The sequence below is a fragment of the Melospiza melodia genome, chromosome 28 (assembly GCF_035770615.1).
Source record: "Melospiza melodia melodia isolate bMelMel2 chromosome 28, bMelMel2.pri, whole genome shotgun sequence".
In the NCBI taxonomy this organism is placed as follows: Eukaryota; Metazoa; Chordata; class Aves; order Passeriformes; family Passerellidae; genus Melospiza; species Melospiza melodia.
Genome location: NC_086221.1, coordinates 5,097,523 through 5,119,639, shown reverse-complemented (window position 1 = coordinate 5,119,639; position 22,117 = coordinate 5,097,523). Strand labels below are relative to the sequence as shown.

The window sequence follows — 22,117 nt, the reverse complement described above, 5'->3', positions numbered from 1 at the left end:
CCCACAGGTGCTGCTGGAGCTGGTGAGGAGCCTTTGGTCCTGAGCACATCAGGCTGGGCTGTGCCATCCTCTGATGGCAGCACTGTGGGAGCTCTAATGAAGCTAATGAGCTGTTTAGAGGAGCACAGAACTAATTTCTCTGGCAGCATGGAAAGGCTCCTGGGGGAGCAGGGCTGAGCCAAGGCTCAGGATGGCAGCAAACGCTGCCTGCCCAAATCTCAGAGGTGTCAGGCTGCTGGGAGGGGAGCTGGAATGAGGCTGAAAGCTGAATTTCCTCCCGAATTGCCAGCAGCAGGGTGGAGTGGCTCTGTCCCTGCTCTCCCTCCTTTCCTGCAGGGAGGTGCCCCACTGGGGAGCAGGGATGGGATGGGATGGGACAGAGCTCTCCTGGCTGTCCCCTGTCCCCTGCCATGCTGAGGGGACACTGGGATGCTCTGGGATGATGAGCTGGTGTCTGGACATGTGCAGTGTGTTGGGAAGGATGAAGGTTTGACAAGGAAGTCTCACAGATGTGTGTGCTTGGCAGAAAGGTTTTTAAATGTAGAGTCTGATGAAGGAATAGAGATGGAAGCAAGTTTTGATAGAGAAGAAAAGAATTGCTGAGCCAGTCTCACTGGATAACCAAGAAGGCAAAAGGTGTGATAGTTAGAAGGGGTTTTTATGACTTAGAGCAAAGGATAAACCCACCCCAAACAAGAAGATGTTTTTACCAAGCGCAATGATAGCACAGGCAAACAAGTCAGCAAATGTGGCAAGTAGAAAAAAGGTCTCAGAATTTTCTACTGCAAGAAAACTGAAGACCAACTTCTAGCTTAAACAACTTTTAGTAATGTACTAACTTTGAGTGATTGGAGAATAGCAACATGAATATGGTAATTATAAGTAGTTATGATAGGCTATAGATAAAAGTTAAGGTGTAGATTGTGTGAAAAACGCCAGTCACTTGTTTTTAAAATTTTAAAAGTTTAATTGTAACAAAATGGTTATAAAAATAGCAACATATTTAGAGTAATAATGATTTGGACAATTTGAATTAGGACAATATGAGACAATAGAGACAAAGAGTTACAGACAGTCCGGGTACCAGGACCCACGTTAACAGAGGACTAACCCTTAAAAACAACAGCCTGTTGCATAGTCATACACCTCATCCATGATGCATAAATTCCACTCAAACACAGGATTCTGTTACCAACTTCTTCCTCCAAATCCTGGCAGCACCTTCGAGGAGGGAAGGAGTTCATTTCTCCTGATAATGGGGCAATAAATTCTCTTTCTCTGAAAGATTCAGGTGTCCTGTGGCTGCTATCTCAGTGGGAGTCCATTCTTTACGAAAAAAGTATCCTCCATAGCACAGTTTCTATTTTGACAATTTTTATAACCTAAAACTATATTTACCACACTGCTTAAGAGAATTAACACAGCATCACTTTCTAACGCAACACATACAATATTCATTTGAATATTTGCGAAAAGCCAATCATAAAATACACGCATTTTCCACAGGTTGGTTCTACTGTATTGAGATGCTCAGCAAAGAAAAGTATAGAATGCATTGTAACCAAAAGAAAAGTATAGAATGCATTGTAACCAAAAGAAAAGTATAGAATGCATTGTAACCAAAACCAAGGGGTCTCCAGGCCTGCCTGCAGCTGTAGGTGATAGTGGAACCCTGGAAAAAGTTAAAGATAGAACCTAAAATGTTAGGCTTTGTGCTTTCCCGGATCAACTGCACCTGCGTAAGCAGTATGATAAATTATATAATTGTTAGATGTGATGATTGTTTAGTAATTAAATGTAATTATTATATAACCATAAGAAGAATAGTGAGAAACTATGTTGGAAATTCAGAGAGGGGCTAAATTTATGTATACAATAGAACAATATAAGTTTAATAATTAACATGAAAGTTATGTAACGATAGAATATAAAACATGATCACTTCGGATGCATGGTCGGAGTCAGATTTGGGTTGAATATACCCCGATTCCCAGAGCTCTTAATAAAAAGCATCGCATATAATCCCCCGTGATTCTGTGTTTCTGAACGCTAACATAGGCACAGCTCTGTCACCCATGACTCTGGACTGCTGTGACACCTTGGATGGAATAAACTGCATTTTGGAGAGCTGCCTGGAGTCCCACATCCCTCATTCAGGCTCCTGCAGCAGTGGCTGCACATCTGAACACCTGGAGCAGCCAACAAGGGGATGCAGCTCTGATTCCTGCCCGCTTTGCTCAGAGTTGGTGGCAGAGCTTCCCCTGCAGCCAGCGCTGCCCTTGTGCCCTGCCCGGGGACGCTTGTGTAACACAGGGATCCGGTTACTGCCCTGGGCTGCCGAGCCCTCCTCTCCAGCAGGAGCAGGCAGGAAATGCAGCGGCTTTCTGTCTGAAATAATGCAGAGTTGGATCTCCGAGGAGCCCTTCTTTGGAAGTGTGAAAAACGCCAATCACTTGTTTGTAAGATTTTACAAGTTTAACAGTAATAAAAATAGTAATATATAAATATAAGATAGTAATACATAAATATAAATATAAATATAAATATAAATATAAATATAAATATAAATATAAATATAAATAGAAATAGAAATAGAAATAGAAATAGAAATATATTTATATTTATGTATCATATTTATATTTATATCTATATTTATATAAATATAATACATAAATATAAATATAAATATATAATATGTATAAATAGATAGAATACATATATTTATATAAATATAATATATTATATTTATATAAATATATGTTATACAAATTTATACAATATAAATATAAATATTTTTATTTATATTTATAATTTTATCTATATTAAAAATAAATATAAATACATAAATGCCGAAATATAAATATAAATATTTAATATTTATATTTAAATTTATATAAATATAAAATATAAATATATATAAAGATAATGTGTATAAATAGATATAATATATATATTTATATAAATATAATATGTTATATTTATATAAATATATATTATATAAATTTATACAATATAAATATAAATATTTTATATTTATATTATTTATATTAAAATTAAATATATAAATATAAATATAAATATAAATATAAATATAAATATAAATAAAAATATAAATATAAATGTGATATATATATATATATATATATATATATATATAGTAATACAATTAGAGTAATAATTATTTGGACAATTTGGATTAGGACAATATGAGAGAATAGAAACAAAGAGTTATGGACAGTCCAGGTATCTTTTTCTGGGCAGCACAAAAGGAGCCACGTTAACAGAGGATTAACCCTTAAAAGCAACAGCCTGTTGCATATTCATACACCTCATCCACGATGCATAAATTCCATTCAAACACAGGATTCTGTCTGGGCAGTGTCAGCTCCTTCCTCTGAATCCTGACGGTGTCATCCTGGATTCATCCAACGTGACAGCAGAAGATGGAGGCCAAGAAGAAGAAGGAGAAAGGCTGGACACACTCAGTTCCTTCCATCTTGCCCCTTGAACCCCCATTCTAGAAACCCCAAAATCTACTTTTTTTCACATCGTGATAAATTCACTATTATTCTACTTAAACTGTTGTGGCTTGCTGATCTTCATCTAAGGTTGGTGATTTGCTCCATAACCAAACCCACAGGTGTTTGGGGCTCCGTGCCAGGGTCTCTGAGCCCCCTGACAGGGGTTTTGCCATCCTGGACAGACAGAGGGATGTTCTGGGTTCTGACATGCCATGGCTTGCCTGTTGGATTATGCTCTTTTCTGACCCACAGATGGGGCAACTGAGAGGCATTTTAAAAACTTTTATTCCATTTTCAATCTCACGTGAAGGGTGAGACAGTAGAGGTGTTACAATTCACACCATCACAATCAGAAGTTAACTATTTCCTAATTACAATACATTATAAGTGTTTCTTGGCTTATCAGCTTTCTTAATATCATAAAATATACTGAGAGTTCATTAAAATCATAGAGGAAATATGCTTGCCTGTTGGGTTATGCTCTTTTCTGACCCACAGATGGGGCAACTGAGAGGTGTTTTAAAAATTTTTATTCCATTTTTAGTCTGCCAAGGGTGAGACATGCAGATGTTACAATTCACACCATCACAATCAGAAATTAGCTATTTCCTAATTACAATACACTATAAGTGTTTCTTGGCCTATCAGCTTTCTTAATATCATAAAATATACTGAGAGTTCATTAAAATCATAGAGGAAATATTCTTAATATCATAAAATGTACTGAGAGTTCATTAAAATCATAGAGGAAATATTCTTAATATCATAAAATATACTGAGAGTTCATTAAAATCACAGAGGAAATATTCTTACAACTTGATAGTTAGGTCCTAAGAGTCAAATATACTTTTCAATCCTTCCTGCAGCAGCAGTGGGGAGTGCATGTGGCCTTCAGCTCTCCCTCACCCTGCTGCCACCAGGAACATTTCCTAAATTAACCAAACCATTGCCTTAATGAGGCCTAATCTGCTCCTCTGGAGGCCTCTCCATCCTCTGTCCGTGCAGAGCCAGCAGGGGATGGAGGGAGCAGCTGGATCACAGCTGGGTGTGCTGAGAGCACCAGGGCAGCTCTTTGCTCCCAGAGCCTGTCTGGGTACAAAAACAAACGTCAGGGCTGTGCTGGGGCAGGTAATGGAGGCTGCTGCTGCCTCCTGCTTCATTAGAAATCCAATTAACCTCCTATAAAAGCACTCAGAGTGACCTCTAAAAATGGGATGTATTTTGCTGTACCTCTGCTGTTTGTCTTGTGCAGAATGATGTTAACTAGCAGCTTCCTGCTGCTGCTCCATTTTCCTGCAGCGTAATTACAAATTGTTTTGTTTTTCTCTTTTCTCTTCGGCTTCCTGGCTCCCCATGCCAAGGCTCTTCAGAGTGGGGCTGCAAAAAATAGCCAGGCTTTTCTCAGTGCCCTCTGCATGGCTCCTCGGGGGCTGGTGTTACTCTTGCTTATGGTTTTGCCTTCTGCAGGATGCAGTTTTCAGGGTAATTAAGCAACAGAGGAGCAAGGAGAGGGTGTCCAACCTCCTGCCCTGTCTTCCTTTGCCCCAAGGCTGTTGGTGTGAGCAATTTCAAGTTGTGCAAAGGTTGGCTTTGCACAGAGCTGGTGGTTTGGTGCCAACGGTTTCCCACAGGTTTCCTCTGCCTGGGGAAGAAGGAGAGGAGGTGGCAGAGGTGTGAGCAGAGGCTGGGATGGTGTTTTGGGTGGGTGGATGAAGGGCACATCCTCTCTGTGCCTTTCCCTGTGGCAAAGGACAACTGCTGCTCTGGGCAGGAATGCAGATCACCAGGGGCAGCACCATCAGTGAGTGTTCCATCCCCACCAAAGCCTGGGGTGGTGTTTTGGGGTGGCTGGATGAAAGGAGAGGTGTGACCAGAGCCTGGGATGGTGTTTTGGTGAGTGACTGAAGGGAGAGGTGTGACCAGAGGCTGGGGTGGTGTTTTGGGTGGCTGGATGAAGGGAGAGGTGTGACCAGAGGCTGTGATGGTGTTTTGGGTGGCTGGATGAAGGGAGAGGTGTGACCAGAGGCTGTGATGGTGTTTTGGGTGGGTGGGTTGAGGGAGAGATGTGACCAGAGCCTGGGGTGGTGCTTTGGGTGGGTGGATGAAGGGAGAGATGTGACCAGAGCCTGGGATGGTGTTTTGGGTGAGTTGCTGAAAGGAGAGGTGTGACCAGAGGCTGTGATGGTGTTTTGGGTGGGTGACTGAAGGGAGAGGTGTGACCAGGGCCAGGGATGGTGCTTTGAGTGGGTGGCTGAAGGGCACATCCTCTCTGTGCCTTTCCCCATGGCAAAGGATGCCTGCTGCTCTGGGCAGGGTTACTCTGCCAGGGCATCACCATCAGTGAGTGTTCCATCTGTTCCATCCCCACCAAAGCTGGAGATGGTGCTTTGGGTGGGTGGATGAAGGGAGAGGTGTGACCAGAGCCTGGGATGGATGGTGTTTTGGGTGAATGGCTGAAGGGAGAGATGTGACCAGGGCCTGGGATGGTGTTTTGGGTGAATGGCTGAAGGGAGAGGTGTGACCAGAGGCTGGGATGGTGTTTTGGGTGGGTGGGTTGAGGGAGAGGTGTGACCAGAGGCTGGGATGCTGTTTTGGGTGGGTGACTGAAGGGAGAGGTGTGACCAGGGCCAGGGATGGTGTTTTGGGTGGGTGGATGAAGGGCACATCCTCTCTGTGCCTTTCCCCATGGCAGAGGATGCCTGCTGTTCTGAGCAGGGTTACTCTGCCAGGGCATCACCATCAGTGAGTGTTCCATGTGGAAATGGGCCCTGTGTGGGTTTTGGGAGTTAATCCTTGTTCCTGTGAGATCCCCCTGCACTGAGAACCACCTGGGTCCTGCAGAGCATCCCAGGGATGATGCTCCTCTGCTCCTGGGGAGAGCTCAGAGGGGTCAGAAGGACTTTTCTGTCTGAATCTTGGTAAAATGGCCAAACCTGCTGTTTCCTGCAGGGTGGGGTGTGTGTGCACATCCCCCTGCTCGCTCTGCTCCAAGGGGCAGAGCTGCTCCAGAGGCTGAGCCCGGCCCCAAAGGCTGCTGGAGACAGGAAGGAAAACGAGCTGGGCTCAAGATAGACACGTTTGTTGTTCTATATTTAGGAGCACAATAATTAAGGCTGGCTGTTTATCCTGACAAACATCATAACTAATAGTCTGTGGCAGACAAACAAATCCTTCCTGCACCTGGGAGCTCTGAGTTGTCTCTGGGAAGGGCAGGGGGTTCATTAAAGAGCTGTAATTTAGGGAACATCTGGATGTTTGCTTTGGCCCTTCCCCAGGCAGGGGTGCTGGTGGGCTCTGAATTTGTGGTGAGGGAGCTTTTGTGGATGGTTGGGAAATGATGGGGGACAGCACAGCAAGGGTGAGGGTGAGGATGCTCGGTGGCACCCAGGGGTGCAGCAGTGGAGGTATCAGGATGCAGAATGGCTCATAAAGGCAGTAGATCTCGCTGGTGGGACACTGGGAGGTGGCAGGCAGCCCGAATAAGCTTTTATGAACCTTGGCAGGAAGGGCAAGCCGAGGGCAAACGGCTTCTCAGAGTTCCCACTAGATGGGGATGGAGGCATTGTCAGAGCGCTCCGTGCGCCCTCAGGGAGCGCCCGGTGCTCGTCCCCGTGTCACAGAGCCACCCGGGGGTGATGGCCCTGCTGTCCGGGGGTGTCTCAGGGCTCACAGCGTGTCCCTTCTCCCGCAGATGCTGCAGGACTGCCCCAAGGCCCGCAGGGAGGTGGAGCTGCACTGGCGGGCGTCGCAGTGCGCGCACATCGTGCGCATCATGGACGTCTATGAGAACCTCTACCAGGGGAGGAAGTGTCTGCTCATCGTCATGGAGTGGTGAGAGCCCGGCCCGTGGGCACTGCAGGCTGCTGGGGGGCTGCCAGAGGGGGGTGGGCACCTTCCAGCCCTGGGGATGCCAGGGGGATGGCAGGGTGGCGTTGGAGGGATGGGGACAGCCGGGGCTGCTGGCTCTGAGTCATCCTGAAAAAGCTCAGCTCAAGGCCTGTGCTTCTCACAGGTGGGTCATAACCAAACTGCCTTTGGCCACCAAAACCTGGGGGAGGTTCCTGGCAGGTTCCTGGCAGGCTGTGGTGGGGCAGTGCCCGAGCTGGCAGCGCTGGTGCCGCCCTGGCACCGCCTGCAGCAGCAGCAGCTGCTCTGCTTTGGGTAGGAGCTTGGTACGAACCTGGGGACGAGGAGGAGGGATGAAGGGGAAAGTATCGAAACCACATCCCAACCGCAGCTGTGATTTGATGCAGTTTCCTTGCCAAAACCTCTCCCCTGGCAAGCTGGCAGATCGCCCGGGGGGGCAGCGGGTGCAGGAGCGGTGCCAGGGCACGTGGCACAGCACCCCCAGAGCAGCTCCTGCGGCGAAACAGGCACTGAGAACCACCCTGGCACTCTGGGCAGCCAGGGATGGGCAAGGGAAGGCAGTGGGGAGAGAAAGAAAGAAAGAATGGCTGAGGGGTAGGAGAGTGCCCAGGACTGTCAGTGTGACTGAGGGGTGCTCTGGGGTAACGTCCATGGCAAGGCAGGATTGGATTTCCAGCAGGAGCAGGGTCTGGATTCCTCCTGACAGGCTCTGGATCCATCTGGATTAATCCTGACTTCTCTCCATCCCTCCTGACTGCTCTGGATCCCTCCTGACAGGCTCTGGATCCCTCCTGACTGACACTAGATCCATCCTCACAGGCTCTGGGTCAGTCCTAACAGGCTCTGGATCCCTCCTGACTGACTCTGAATGCCTCCTGACTGCCCTGAATCCCTCCTGACTGCTCTGGATCCCTCCTGACTGCTCTAGATCCATGTTCTGAGACTCTGGATCCCTCCTGAAAGGTTCTGGATCCATCCTCTCAGGCTCTGGATCCCTCCTGACTGCTCTGGATCCTTTCTGACTACTCTGGCTCCCTCCTGACTGCTCTCCATCCCTCTTGACAGGCTCTGGATCCCTCCTGACTGATCTGGATCCCTCCTGACAGGCTCTGGACCCCTCCTGACTGCTCTGGATCCTCCTTTCAGGCTCTGGATCCCTCCTTACAGGCTCTAGATCCCTCCTCACTGACTCTGGATCCCTCCTGACAGGCTCTGGACCCCTCCTGACTGCTCTGGATCCCTCCTGATACACTCTGGTTCCATCCTAACTGGCTCTGGATCCATCCTCTCAGGCTCTGAATCCTTTCTGACTGGCTCTGGATCCCTCCTGAGTGCTCTGGGTCCACCCTGGCAGGCTCTGGATCCCTCCTTCCAGGCTCAGGATCCCTCCTGACTGCTCTGCATCCCTGTGACAGGCTGTGGATCCCTCCTGACTGCTCTGGTTCCCTCCTCACAGGCTCTGAATCCTTTCTGACAGGCTCTGGATCCCTCCTGCCAGGCTCTGTGCAGCACAGGGTCCCAGGGGCTGCAGGCTATTGCTGCTGCAGATGTCACTGAATGTCAGGGAGATGCTATCAGCGCTGAGAAAGCCAAACTATTCCTGCTTCAGGCAGATAAGGCAGGGCCAGGAAGTGCCATTATCCCTGCTCTCAGGGAGAATTCTCCCACACCTCAGTCCTGAGCTCTGTGGGAGCTGCATTTCCCCTGAGGGTACCTGGGGAGGGAACCCACCAGTGGTTCTCCAGCATCTCCCACGGGACCTGGCTGTGCTGCAGGGGTGTCCAGCCTCTGAGCCCCAGCTTGGGGAGCCTTTGTGACACTTGCTGCTGCCTCACCCTGAGCTTCGCTCAGCACTTCTGTGCTGGGTCATGGTGCTGCTGAGGCAGTTGGCTCGTGAGCAAAAGGAGGCCACGTGTGCTGGGAGTGCTCTCACCGATTTCAAGCCACATTTGCTGCCTTTACTGTAAATGTGTTTTTGTGGCTGCTGGGGCGGCCACGCCCGCCCAGCACTGAGCCTCTGCCCTGCTCCTTTCGGGAAGGAGGAGGCTCTGAAACGCCCCAAAACACCACCCAAGGTCTTGGATGGAGAAGGGCAATGATTCCTGCTCAGCAGCAGAGGGTTTGTTGGGATGGAGCCACTGTCACGGATATATTTTGTGAAAAATCCTTTTGCTAGGATTTTTCTCTTGAGAAGCTGAGAGGCCTCAGAAATTAAATGTAAACAATAATTATCTGCTGCTGTGGAATGCAACAGGTGCATCTGTGATTGGTGTCATGTGGTTGTTTTTAATTAATGGCCAATCACAGTCCAGCTGTCTCAGACTCTCTGGTCAGTCACAAGATTTTATCATCATTCTTTTCTATTCTTAGCTGGCCTTCTGATGAAATGCTTTCTTCTATTCTTTTAGTATAGTTTTAATGTAATGTTATAGAATATATTATTTTAATATTATATACAATTTTATATAATATATATTTTATATAATAATATATTTATAATTTTAGATAATATATATTTTAATATCATATATAATTGTATTTGATATTAAAATATATATTTATATATATATTATATAACGATATAATTATATATTATTTTATATATTTTAATATAATATATAATTTTATATAATATGCATTTTTTAATATAATAGATATCATAAAATAATAAATCAGCCTTCTGAAACATGGAGTCAAGATCCTCATCTCTTCCCATGTGGAAGTTGCCTACAAATTCAACAAGCCACGGTGTGTAACAGCATCTGCTCTCTTGCAGCTTGGATGGTGGGGAGCTCTTCAGCCGCATCCAGGACAGGGGAGACCAGGCCTTCACTGAACGGGGTATGAGCCCACACCCTGCTGGCCTTTGAGTCCAGTCCATCCCCTCAGTGTGACATCCTGGCCTTTCAACCCCTCCATCCCCTCAGTGTAGCACCCTGGCCTTTCATCCCCTCCATCCCCTCAGTGTAACACCCTGGACTTTCATCCCCTCCATCCCCTCAGTGTAACACCCTGGCCTTTCATCCCCTCCATCCCCTCAGTGTAACTCCCTGCTGGCCTTTCATCCCCTCCATCCCCTCAGTGTAACACCCTGGACTTTCATCCCCTCCATCCCCTCAGTCTCCTCCATCCCCTCAGTGTAACGCCCTGGCCTTTCATCCCCTCCATCCCCTCAGTCCCCTCCATCCCCTCAGTGTAACGCCCTGGCCTTTCATCCCCTCCATCCCCTCAGTGTAACGCCCTGGCCTTTCATCCCCTCCATCCCCTCAGTCTCCTCCATCCCCTCAGTGTAACACCCTGGCCCTTCAGTCCCCTCCATCCCCTCAGTGTAGCACCCTGGCCTTTCATCCCCTCCATCCCCTCAGTGTAACACACTGGCCTTTGAGTCCCCTCCATCCCCTCAGTGTAACACACTGGCCTTTGAGTCCCCTCCATCCCCTCAGTGTAAGTCCCTGCTGGCCTTTCATCCCCTCCATCATCCCCTCAGTGTAACACCCTGCTGGCCCTTCAGTCACCTCCATCTCCTCAGTCCCCTCCATCCCCTCAGTGTAACACCCTGGCCTTTGAGTTCCCTCCATCCCCTCAGTGAACACCATGGTTTTTCAGTCCCCTCCATCCCCTCAGTGTGACACCCTGCTGGCCTTTCATCCCCTCCATCCCCTCAGTGTAACACCCTGGCCTTTCATCCCCTCCATCCCCTCAGTGGAACACCCTGCTGGCCTTTCATCCCCTCCATCCCCTCAGTGTGACACCCTGCTGGCCTTTCAGTCCCCTCCATGCCCTCAGGGACTCTTCTGGATCCCCAGCAGAGTTCTGCACGCAGGGAATGAGGGATGTGGGTGCAAGGGGCCCTGCTTTTCATGTTTGCTTGACAATAGGGTTAGGGGGTATTTTCTCAGCTGCTCCCACACTCCTGTCCATCCCACTCATGTCAGAAACACCCTCCTCCCTCAAAAAGTTAAGTCCATGGGAACTGAGTTAAGAACATGTGGTTCTCATAGATCTCACTGATCTCATTCCCTCTCCTCCTCTGGCCAGGAGAAGCAACCACACACCCCAAACTCTGAGCCCGTTGCCCCCTTGACTTCCCATCCTAAGGAGAAACCTTTCCCAGCTGCATTCCTTGCTCCTTGGGTGTCCTAAACAGTGCAAGACCCTCCTTGGTGTTAGGGCCAGGGGCTGGGCTCTGCCCCATCCCTTCCCCTGGAGTTTCTGGGAGCTGCAGGCTCCTTTCCCAGGGATGGGGAGTGGCACAGACTCCATGGACAGGGGGACTGCAAGCACAGCAAACCCCTTTGACCTCAGCCAGATTCTTTGGCTGCTGGTTTGTAGAGCTCCCCAGGGAACAGTGCCCTTTTTAACTTGCCTCTGAAGGCTTCTGATGGTTTCTTTGCTGCTTCAGAGGCTTCGGAGATCATGAAGAGCATTGGGGAAGCCATCCAGTACCTGCACTCGATCAACATCGCGCACCGGGACGTGAAGGTACCACCCTGAGCCCCCCTGGCAGTGCCAGGGCCCAGCCCTGCTGCTCCATGAGGCATTCGTGTTCTCTGAACAGAGATAATAATTCTCTCTCCCCGGATTTTTCCTGGGGAAGGCAGTGAGAAGCTCAGAGGAAAACAATTCTTATCTCTGCTTGCTGCTCCTGTTGTTTAGGATGTGTGGGATGTGTTATGGGGATTGTTTAGTGAAGAACATGGTTGTTTAGACTGATTGATTAGAAAAAAGCTGTTTTGTGACAGTCTGGAGACAGCCACAGGTTTTTCTGTAGTATTTCTTTAGTGTAGTATCTTTTTCATGTAGTGACTTTTTAGTATAGTGTGAAAAACACCAATCACTTGTTTTTAGAATTTTAAAAGTTTGATAGTAATAAAATGGTTATAAAAATAGTAATATAATTAGAGTAATAAAAATTTCGACAATTAGGATTTAGTTCAATATGAGACAATAAGAACAAAGACTTATGGACAGTCTGGGTACCTCTTTCTTTTACCTTTTCTGTCTGAATCTTGGTAAAATGGCCAAACCTGCTGTTTCCTGCAGGGTGGGGGTGTGTTTCCACATCCCCCTGCTCACTCTGCTCCAAGGGGCAGAGCTGCTCCAGAGGTTTTATCTACCAGCAGCCTCACAGCTTGTTTGTAAAGACAAATCCACTGTTCCTCTCAATCCCATATCCCTGATTTCCTGCTTGTGACCCAAGGTGGGTCCGAGAGGACCGGTGTCACAGACATCTTTTATCAAAAATCCTTTCTTTAGGACTTTTTCTCCTGAGAAGCTGAGAGGCCTCAGGAACAAAATGTAAACAATGGTTATCTGCTGCTGTGGAATGCAACAAGCAGATCTTTGATTAGCCCATGTTGGTTGTTTCTAATTAATGGCAAATCACAGTGAGTTGAGAAAGTCCGAGACAGAAGCTTTTGTTATCATTCCTTCTTTTTCCATTCTTAGCCAGCATTCTGATGAAATCCTTTCTTCTATTCTCTTAGTATAGTTTTAATATCATAAAATAATAAATCAAGACTTCTGAAACACAGAGTCATATCCTCATATCTTCCCTCATCCTAAGACCACTGTGAACACGGTCACAGACCGGGTTCAACAGCGGAGCTCAGCACTAAGCTAAGGCACAGCCTAACCCTGTGGAGCAGCATCCTGGATGCCTCAGGAGGAATATTCCCCAGGAAATCTGTGTTGGGTGTTGGGGTCACCCTCCCTGATGGCTCACTCCTTGTCCCTGTGTGTTCCCAGCCAGAGAACCTCCTGTACACCTCCAAGCGGCCCAACGCCGTGCTGAAACTCACCGACTTCGGCTTCGCCAAGGAAACCACCACGCACAACTCGCTGGCCACGCCCTGCTACACACCCTACTACGTGGGTGAGTGGAGGAACATCAGGGGTAGGATGGTTGGGGATGGATGGAGATGAGAGATCTCTGCAGCCAGGGCTTGGAACTTGGGGTTTATTGCAAAGGGTGCAGGGCCCTGCTGGGAGCTGCCAGCCACAGCTGGAGCAGGGCTGAGAGAAGTAAAGAGAGAGAAGGCAAGAGTGTGGTAAAGAGGATGAGAGAGTAAAAGAGAGGATAAGAAAGTAAGAGAGCGAGGTTCCCATTACAATACCCTAAATCTTCTGCTGTGCTGAATATTCTAATTCTCACTAACCAATCTAGTCCAAGATACAAATCCTACAGCATTTCCATACAGCCTATAAGAATCATTACATTACCACACTGTGTTACATTTTAAACCCTAAAAACTCCTCTTTGGGCCCTTCTGCCAAGCTGTAGGGTCTGCTCTGACCCTTGGACTGTCTGCAAGCAGAGGGTGTTGTTCCATCAAAAGGGGATCACCTTCAGCTGGCCACACCATTGTTTTCCAGTTGTTCAGTACCTGAGGTATCTCAAAGCTTGCTTTCATTTCAATCTCGCTTATAGTTTCCATATTCTCAAAATCTTTTGCCAAGCAATCATATTTGTAAGGCTTTCCTATTTCATTTTCCAGGTAAATGCCTGGGGGCTGGCCTTGGGGTTGGTGTAGGAGTGTGCCCCCTGTTAAAAGTGACAAAACCATCTTTTGTCTCCTGGAGCCTGCAGCAGGGAGCTGGGGGCTGCTCCAGGCAGAGCTTCCCACAGTGGCTCTTGATGTCTCCCTGGGGTGTCAGAGCCCTCTCACCCAGTGCTGACACTCAGATTTAGGATTTTCTTTCTGTTTTTACCAGCTCCAGAAGTGCTGGGCCCAGAGAAGTACGACAAGTCCTGTGACATGTGGTCCCTGGGTGTCATCATGTATATTCTGTAAGTCTGAGGGTTCCTGTCCCTCCTGCAGGGCTCAGCTCCTGCTCCTGCACTGCCTTGTGCCCCTGGGGAGGTTTTTGGGGTGCCACATTGACTCTGTTCCCCCTCCTGGCACAGGCTGTGTGGGTACCCCCCCTTCTACTCCAACCACGGCCTGGCCATCTCTCCTGGCATGAAGAAGAGGATCCGGATGGGCCAGTACGAGTTCCCCAACCCCGAGTGGTCCGAGGTGTCAGAGGAAGGTAAACGTGGTCCCTGTGGGGCCTGTGCCCAGGCTGAGGTCTCCTTTGGAGGGCTGGGAGCAGCTCAGACCCCTGGCTGTGGCAGGAGTCACCTCTCAGCATCTTCACCTCTGCTGGAGAGGCTTTTGCTGAAGGGTTTGTGCAGGGTCAGGCGTGTGGCACAGGGGAGGGCACACGGGAGGGCACTCAGGGGTTTTGGGGCTGGGGCTGGAGCCCCCCAGGAGCTGCTGCAGGCCCCTGACCCTGCCCCAACCCCTGCAGTGAAGCAGCTGATCCGAAACCTGCTGAAGACAGACCCGACCCAGCGCATGACGATAACGGAGTTCATGAACCACCCCTGGATCATGGTGAGATGGGATCATGGGATCATGGAATGGGATGGGATCCATGGGATGGGATCCATGGGATGGGATGGGATTGATGGGATGGGATGGGATGGGATGGGATTGATGGCATGGGATAATGAGATGGCATCCATGCGATGGGATGGGATCCAAGGGATGGGATCCATGGGATGGGATGAGATAGTGGGATGGGATCCATGGGATAATGGTGTGGGATCCATGGGATAATGGGATGAGATCCAGAGGATAATGGGATGGGATAATGGGATGGTATGGGGTTGATGGGATGGGATCCATGGGATGGGATGGGATGGGATCCATGGGATGGGATGGGATGGGATGGGATCCATGGGATGGGATGGGATGGGATGGGATGGGATGGGATGGGATGGGATCCATGGGATGGGATGGGATGGGATCCATGGGATTGGGATCCATGGGATGGGATGGGATGGGATGGGATGGGATGGGATGGGATGGGATGGGATGGGATGGGATGGGATGGGATGGGATGGGATGGGATGGGATGGGATGGGATGGGATCCATGGGATGGGATGGGTTGGGATGGGATGGGATGGGATCCATGGGATGGGATGGGATGGGGTGGGATGGGGTGGGATGGGATCCATGGGATGGGTTAATGGGATGCTATTGGATCCATCCCAGCTCACGCTCCTCCCCTCTCCTGGCAGCAATCCATGCAGGTGCCCCAGACCCCGCTGCACACCAGCCGTGTGCTGAAGGAGGAGAAGGACCTGTGGGAGGATGTGAAGGTAAAACCTCTCCTCTGACCCTGCCTGCAAAGCTCTGCACCCCTCTGTCATCTGGGGAATGTCCTCTCCTGGGCACTGCAGACCAGGCACATTCACTGTCCCTGGAAGTGTTCAAAGCTGCATAGATGTGGCACTTGGGACATGATGTAGTGGTGGAGTGGCTGTGTTGGGTTAACATCTTTTATGAAAAATCCTTTCCTTAGGATTTTTCCTCCTGAGAAGCTAAGAGGCCTCAGGAACAAAATGTGAACAATGGTTATCTGCTGCTGTGGAATGCAACAGTGGATCTGTGATTGGTCTCATGTGGTTGTTTCTAATTAATGGCCAATCACAGTCAGCAGGCTGGGACAGAGAGTCCGAGACAGAGCCTTTGTTACCATTCCTTCTTTTTCCATTCTTAGCTAGCCTTGTGATGAAATCCTTTCTCTATTCCTTTAGTATAGATTTAATATAATATATATCATAAAATAATAAGTCAGCCTTCTGAAACGTGGAGTCAGATCCTCATCTCTTCCCTCATCCAACAACCCCAGTGAACTCTGTCACACCATCCTGCTCATTTTATTCCCTCTGAGGTAGCTGAGCTATTTGGGTGTGAAACAGATCCCCAAGAACTTAGAGACCTGGCTTGAGGAGACCATATTTCACCCTGGAGGGCTTTGCTGATGTCTCTGTGTGCCCACAGGAGGAGATGACCAGTGCCCTGGCCACCATGAGAGTGGACTACGAACAAATCAAGATCAAGAAAATCGAGGATTCCTCGAACCCTCTGCTGATGAAGAGGAGGAAGAAAGCCAACCCCCCCGAGCCCACCACGCTGCCCCACTGAGGGCCCTGCCCACCAGCCCTCCAGAAAGCAATAACTATAAATATATATATATATATTTTTTAAGGAAAAAAAAAGACAAAAAGAAACAGACTGTTCTATCGAGCGCATGGAATTCAGACATTTATACCAGACTAGTTATTTTTAGCTACTCACCTGTGTTTCTGACCTTTCTGGAGCAGGTGGTGAGATCCTCCCCCCTCTCAGATCCACACCTGCAGCCAGGGATTTTTTCGTCCTGTAGGTGAACGCCGCCAATAATTGGATTTTTATTTTTCTTTTGTGAAACAGTTTTGATTTATATATATATATATTTTTTTTCTTTTCCTCCTCCTTCCTTCCAAAGACATGAAAACTCCTGTGGTGACCTTTTTAGGGTATAGAACATATAAATATTTTTTAAAAACTACTGTAGAGCTGAAACCCAGACAGAGTGTTCCCTGTGTGGATGCTGGCTAGAAGCAGGCTCCAGGGACAGAGAGCTGTCCTGGGGTGGGAGGGTCCCAAATCAAGCACAGGAGCCAAAAAGCAGCACCCCAGCCCTCCCTGTCTGTCTGTCCGTGTGGGGTGTGTGTCTGTCTGTGGGCCTGCAGCTGCTCTGAAGTCTTTAGTCCATGGATGATGATGATGATGATGATTATTATTATTATTATTTTGTCACTTCGTTAAATGTGTTTGAATGGGGAAAAACAATTTTTTAAGGTTTAGTTTTTAGGTGATCTTTTTAGACACTGTACGGAATTTTAATTTGTTTTGAAAAACTGGTTTTTATCCCCCCCCACCCTTTTTTTTTTTTTTTAATTTTTTTAAATTGTTTTTGTCTGTTGGCTTATACTAATCTTCCCAGTCTGCTCTTCAGTCCTTTGGATTAAAGACACTTAAAGAGTCACCCAGTCTCTCCTGTTGCTTGTGTGGCTGTGAAGATCCCGCAGTGCTCCAGCTGCTCTCTCTCTCTCTGTGCCCTAAAATTGCTCTTTTTGCCACCAGAAAGGCTGAGCCCCCCTTGGGGCTTGGGGACAGAGGGACATCCCTGCCCAGCACGTGTCACCCCTGGGCTGGGGCTCTGGGGTGCTGTGGGATGGGGTGGGGGGCAATGGGATTGTGTGGGATGATGCTGTGGGGTGCTATGGGGTGATGTGGGATTGTGTGGGATGATGCTGTGGGGTGATGTGGGATTGTGTGGGATGATGCTGTGGGGTGATGTGGGATTGTGTGGGATGGTGCTGTGGGGTGCTCTGGGGTGATGTGGGATGTTTTGGAGGGGATGGGATGATGTGGGGTGCTGTGGGGTGCTGTGGGATAGTGTGGGGTGCTATGGGATTGTATGGCATGATGCTGTGGGATGATGGTGTGGGGTGCTGTGGATGCTGTGGGGTGATGTGGGAGGGCATGAGGTGCTGTGGATGATGGTGTGGGGTGCTATGGGGTGATGTGGGATGTTTTTGGAGGGTATGGGGTGCTGTGGATGCTGTGGGGTGATGTGGGATGGGGTGGGGTGCTATGGGGTGATGTGAGACGCTTTGGTAGGATGTGGGGTGATGCAGGATGATGAGGGGTGCTGTGGGTGCTGTGGGGTGCCATGGGGTGCTATGGGATGGTGTGGGGTGCTATGGGATTGTATGGAATGATTCTGTGGGATGATGATGTGGGGTGCTGTGGGTGCTGTGGATGATGATGTGGGGTGCTGTGGATGATGTGGATGGTGGTGTGGGGTGCTGTGGGGTGCTGTGGGGTGCTGTGGGTTGATGTAGGATGATGGGGGGTGCTGTGGATGATGTGGATGGTGGTGTGGGGTGCTGTGGGGTGCTGTGGGGTAATGTGGGGTGCTGTGGATCTTGGTGATGCTGTAGATGCTGTGGGGTGCTGTGGATGCTGCGGGTGATGCTGTGGCACACGGGGCCGCGGGTGCCAAGCCCGGGTGCCGGCAGGGCACAGACAGACAGACAGACAGACAGACAGACAGACAGACAGACAGACAGACACTGTGCCTGCCCGGTGTCGGGGCCGCCGGGGCTGTGCTCGGTTCCCGTCACCACCACCGGTGCCGGGGCTGCGGGAGGTGAGGAAGGGGCTCATTGTAAAACATCTGGAAAGAAATGATGCATCCGACCCTGTGATATCAGAAGGCTAATTAATTGATTAATGACTTTATTGTACTATATTATTCTATACTATATTACACTACATCCACACTGAAACTGCACCAGCACTCTGGGCAAAATAAGCCCGAAAAAGGCCCCACGTTAACAGAGGATTAACCCTTAACAGCAACAGCCTGTTGCATATTCATACACCTCATCCATGATGCATAAATTCCACTCAAACACAGGATTCTGTCTGGGCAGTGTCAGCTTCTTCCTCTGAATCCTGACAGCACCTTGAGGCAGGAAGAAGTTCATTCTCCTGATAATGTAGCAGTAAATTCTCTTTCTCTGAAAGATTCAGGCATCCTGTGGCTGCTATCTCAGTGTGAGTCCTTTCTTTAGAAAAAAGTATCCTACATAGCATCGTTTCTATTTTAACATTTTGTTATAACCTAAAACTATATTTAACACACTACTTAAGAGAATTAACACAGCATCACTTTCTAACACAACACATACAATATTCATTTTAATATTTGCAAAAAGCCAATCATAAAATAGGCATTTTTCACATTGGTAAATATTCCAATACTGGTAAATATTCCAATACAGGATTTTTCCTATTGGTAAATATTCCAATACTGCATTTTTCATATTGGTAAATATTTTATTACTGGTTAATATTCCAATACTTGTAAATATTCCAATACTGCATTTTTCACATGAGAAAATATTCTAATACCTCATTTTCACATTGGTAAATATTCCAATACCGGTAAATATTTCAATACTGGGAAATATTCCAATATTGCATTTTTCACATTGGTAAATATTCTAATACTGCATTTTTCACATTGGAAAATATTCTAATATCTCATTTTCACATTGGTAAATATTCCAATACCGGTAAATATTTCAATACTGGGAAATATTCCAATATTGCATTTTTCACATTGGAAAATATTCTAATACTGCATTTTTCACATTGGTAAATATTCCAGTACTGGTAAATATTCCAATACAGGATTTTTCCCATTGGTAAATATTCCAATACTGCATTTTTCATATTGGTAAATATTCTAATACTGGTAAATATTCCAATACTTGTAAATACTCCAATACTGCATTTTTCACATTGGTAAATATTCCAATACCCATTTTTCACATTGGTAAATATTCCAATACCGGTAAATATCCCAATACAGGATTTTTCCCATTGGTAAATATTCCAATACTGGTAAATATCCCAATACAGGATTTTTCCCATTGGTAAATATTCCAATACCGGTAAATATCCCAATACAGGATTTTTCCCATTGGTAAATATTCCAATACTGCATTTTTCATATTGGTAAATATTCTAATACTGGTTAATATTCCAATACTTGTAAATATTCCAATAGTTGTAAATACTCCAATACTGCATTTTTCACATTGGTAAATATTCCAATACCGGTAAATATTCCAATACCCATTTTTCACATTGGTAAATATTCCAATACCGGTAAATATTTCAATACCCATTTTTCCTATTGGTAACTATTCCAATACCGGTAAATATCCCAATACAGGATTTTTCCCATTGGTAAATATTCCAGTACCAGTAAATATCCCAATACAGGATTTTTCCCATTGGTAAATATTCCAGTACTGGTAAATATCCCAATACAGGATTTTTCCCATTGGTAACTATTCCAATACTGGTAAATATCCCAATACCCGGGGCTGCCCAGCCGGGGCTGGTCCCTGGCACTGCCCAGGCTGTGCTCGGTCCTGCTGCCGCTCCCGTGGCTGCTGCAGTGTCAGACACAGCACCCAGATGTGTTTCAGGTGTGAAGCACCCGCAGCAGTTTCCATCCCCCGAGGTCTCGCGGCCTTGCGTAGGTTCCACGCTTTGGAAAAAAAAAAACAAAAAAAAAAACCCAAACAAAGATTCTCTAACCAAACGCAAATCCCGGCAGTGAACCCTCAGTTTGCCTCAGGGCGGGGATGAGGTTTGGGTTGCTTTTGTTACAGAGATCCTGTTTTGGAAATTACGGGTGCTCACTGACACAAATCTCAACCCCGGTGGGAAGATGTGTGGCTTGAGATGTTTTCTGTGCGTGTTTGGGGAGGGAAGAGCAGAGCAGAGCAGGCACCCACGGCTCATTTCCCTCTCCATTTCCCTCAGCTGGGCACTGGATTGAAGCCAGCAGTGGACACCAGGTTCTCCAGGGTGGCCCTGGATCTCTCAGGGTGGTCTTGAAGCTTCCCATGGTGGTGCTGGAGCATCTCAGGATGGTCCTGGAGCTTCCAGGATGGTCCTGGAGCTTTCCATGGTGGTCATGAAGTCTCCCATAGTGGTCCTGAAGCTTCCAGGATGGTCCTCGATCTTCCCAGGCTTGCCCTGGAGCTTCCTATGATGGCTCTGAAGCTTCTCAGGATGGTCCTGAAGCTTCCAGGATGGTCTTGGAGCTTCCCAGGGTGATCCTGGAACTTCTCATGGTGGCTCTGAAGCTTCCCAGGGTGGTCCTGGATCTTCCAAGGATGGTCCTGGAGCTTCCCATGATGGCCCTGGAGCTTCCCAGGATGGTTATGAAGTTTCCCATAGTGGTCTGAAGCTTCCCAGAGTGGTCCTGAAGCTTCCCATAGTGACTCTGGAGTTTCCAGAATGACCCTGAAGCTTCCCAGGGTGGTCCTGGAGATTCCCAGGGTGGTCCTGGAGGTTCCAGGATGGTGCTGGAGCTTCTCAGGATGGTGCTGGAGCTTCCCATGATGGCTCTGAAGCTTTCCAGGGGGGTCCTGAAGCTTCCAGGGTGGCCCTGGAGCTTTCCATGGTGGTCATAAAGTTTCCCACAGTGGTCCTGAAGCTTTCCAGGATGGTCCTGGAACTTCCCAGGGTGGTTCTGAAGCTTCCCAGGATGGTCCTGAAGCTTCTCATGGTGGCCCTGAAGCTTCCAGGATGGTCCTGAACTTCCCAGGGTGGTCCTGAAGCTTCCAGGATGGTGCTGGAGCTCCTAGGGGGCCTTGGATCTTCCCAGGGTGGTCCTGAATCTTCGAAGGATGGTCCTGAATCTTCCCATGGTGGCTCTGAAGTTTCCAGAATGGCCCTGAAGCTTCCCAGGGTGGTCCTGGAGCTTCCCAGGATGGTTCTGGAGCTTCCCAGGGTGGTCCTGAAGCTTCCTATGGTGGCTCTGAAGCTTCCGGGATGGTCCTGGACCTTTCCAGGGTGGCCCTGAAGCTTCCCATGGTGGTCCTGTATCTTCCAGGATAGTTCTGGAACTTCAGGATGGTCTTGGAGCTTCCCAGGATGATCCTGGAACTTCCCATGGTGGCTCTGAAGCTTCCCAGGGTGGTCCTGGATCTTCCCAGGGTGGTCTTAGAGCTTCCCATGGTGGCTCTGGAGTTTCCAGAATGGCCCTGAAGCTTTCCAGGGTGGTCCTGGAGCTTCCCAGGCTTTCCTGACCATCCCAGCCCTGGAGAAGAAGGCTGCCCATGGTGTCACCCCCTCCACCCTGCCCTGTCCCTCCCTCCCCAGCAGAATTGTCCCCCTGGTGGGGTTTTGGCCGCAGGCTCTCTCTTTGTGTCACTGCTTTCAGTGCCTGGGTGGGTGAAACCCGGGGCTGTTTCTGTGAAGCTGCTGGTGCTAAAAGGAATAGCTGGGGCAGTGTGGGTGGGGTGAGAACGGTT

The 22,117-nt window shown here is 48.2% G+C and overlaps 1 protein-coding gene across 1 annotated transcript in view; it reads left to right on the top strand.

Moving 5' to 3' along the window:
* The window catches only part of MAPKAPK2 (MAPK activated protein kinase 2), a 41,163-nt gene extending 23,910 nt beyond the window's left edge, over nucleotides 1-17,253 (top strand). Inside the window, exons 2-10 of the mRNA XM_063177929.1 lie at nucleotides 7,213-7,352; nucleotides 10,165-10,229; nucleotides 11,791-11,870; nucleotides 13,137-13,263; nucleotides 14,103-14,178; nucleotides 14,296-14,420; nucleotides 14,682-14,767; nucleotides 15,458-15,538; nucleotides 16,224-17,253. Coding sequence (XP_063033999.1) covers nucleotides 7,213-7,352; nucleotides 10,165-10,229; nucleotides 11,791-11,870; nucleotides 13,137-13,263; nucleotides 14,103-14,178; nucleotides 14,296-14,420; nucleotides 14,682-14,767; nucleotides 15,458-15,538; nucleotides 16,224-16,367 — 924 coding nt within the window. The 3' untranslated portion in view covers nucleotides 16,368-17,253. The remainder of the gene's footprint in view (nucleotides 1-7,212; nucleotides 7,353-10,164; nucleotides 10,230-11,790; nucleotides 11,871-13,136; nucleotides 13,264-14,102; nucleotides 14,179-14,295; nucleotides 14,421-14,681; nucleotides 14,768-15,457; nucleotides 15,539-16,223) is intronic.
* Nucleotides 17,254-22,117: the final 4,864 nt, after the last annotated feature.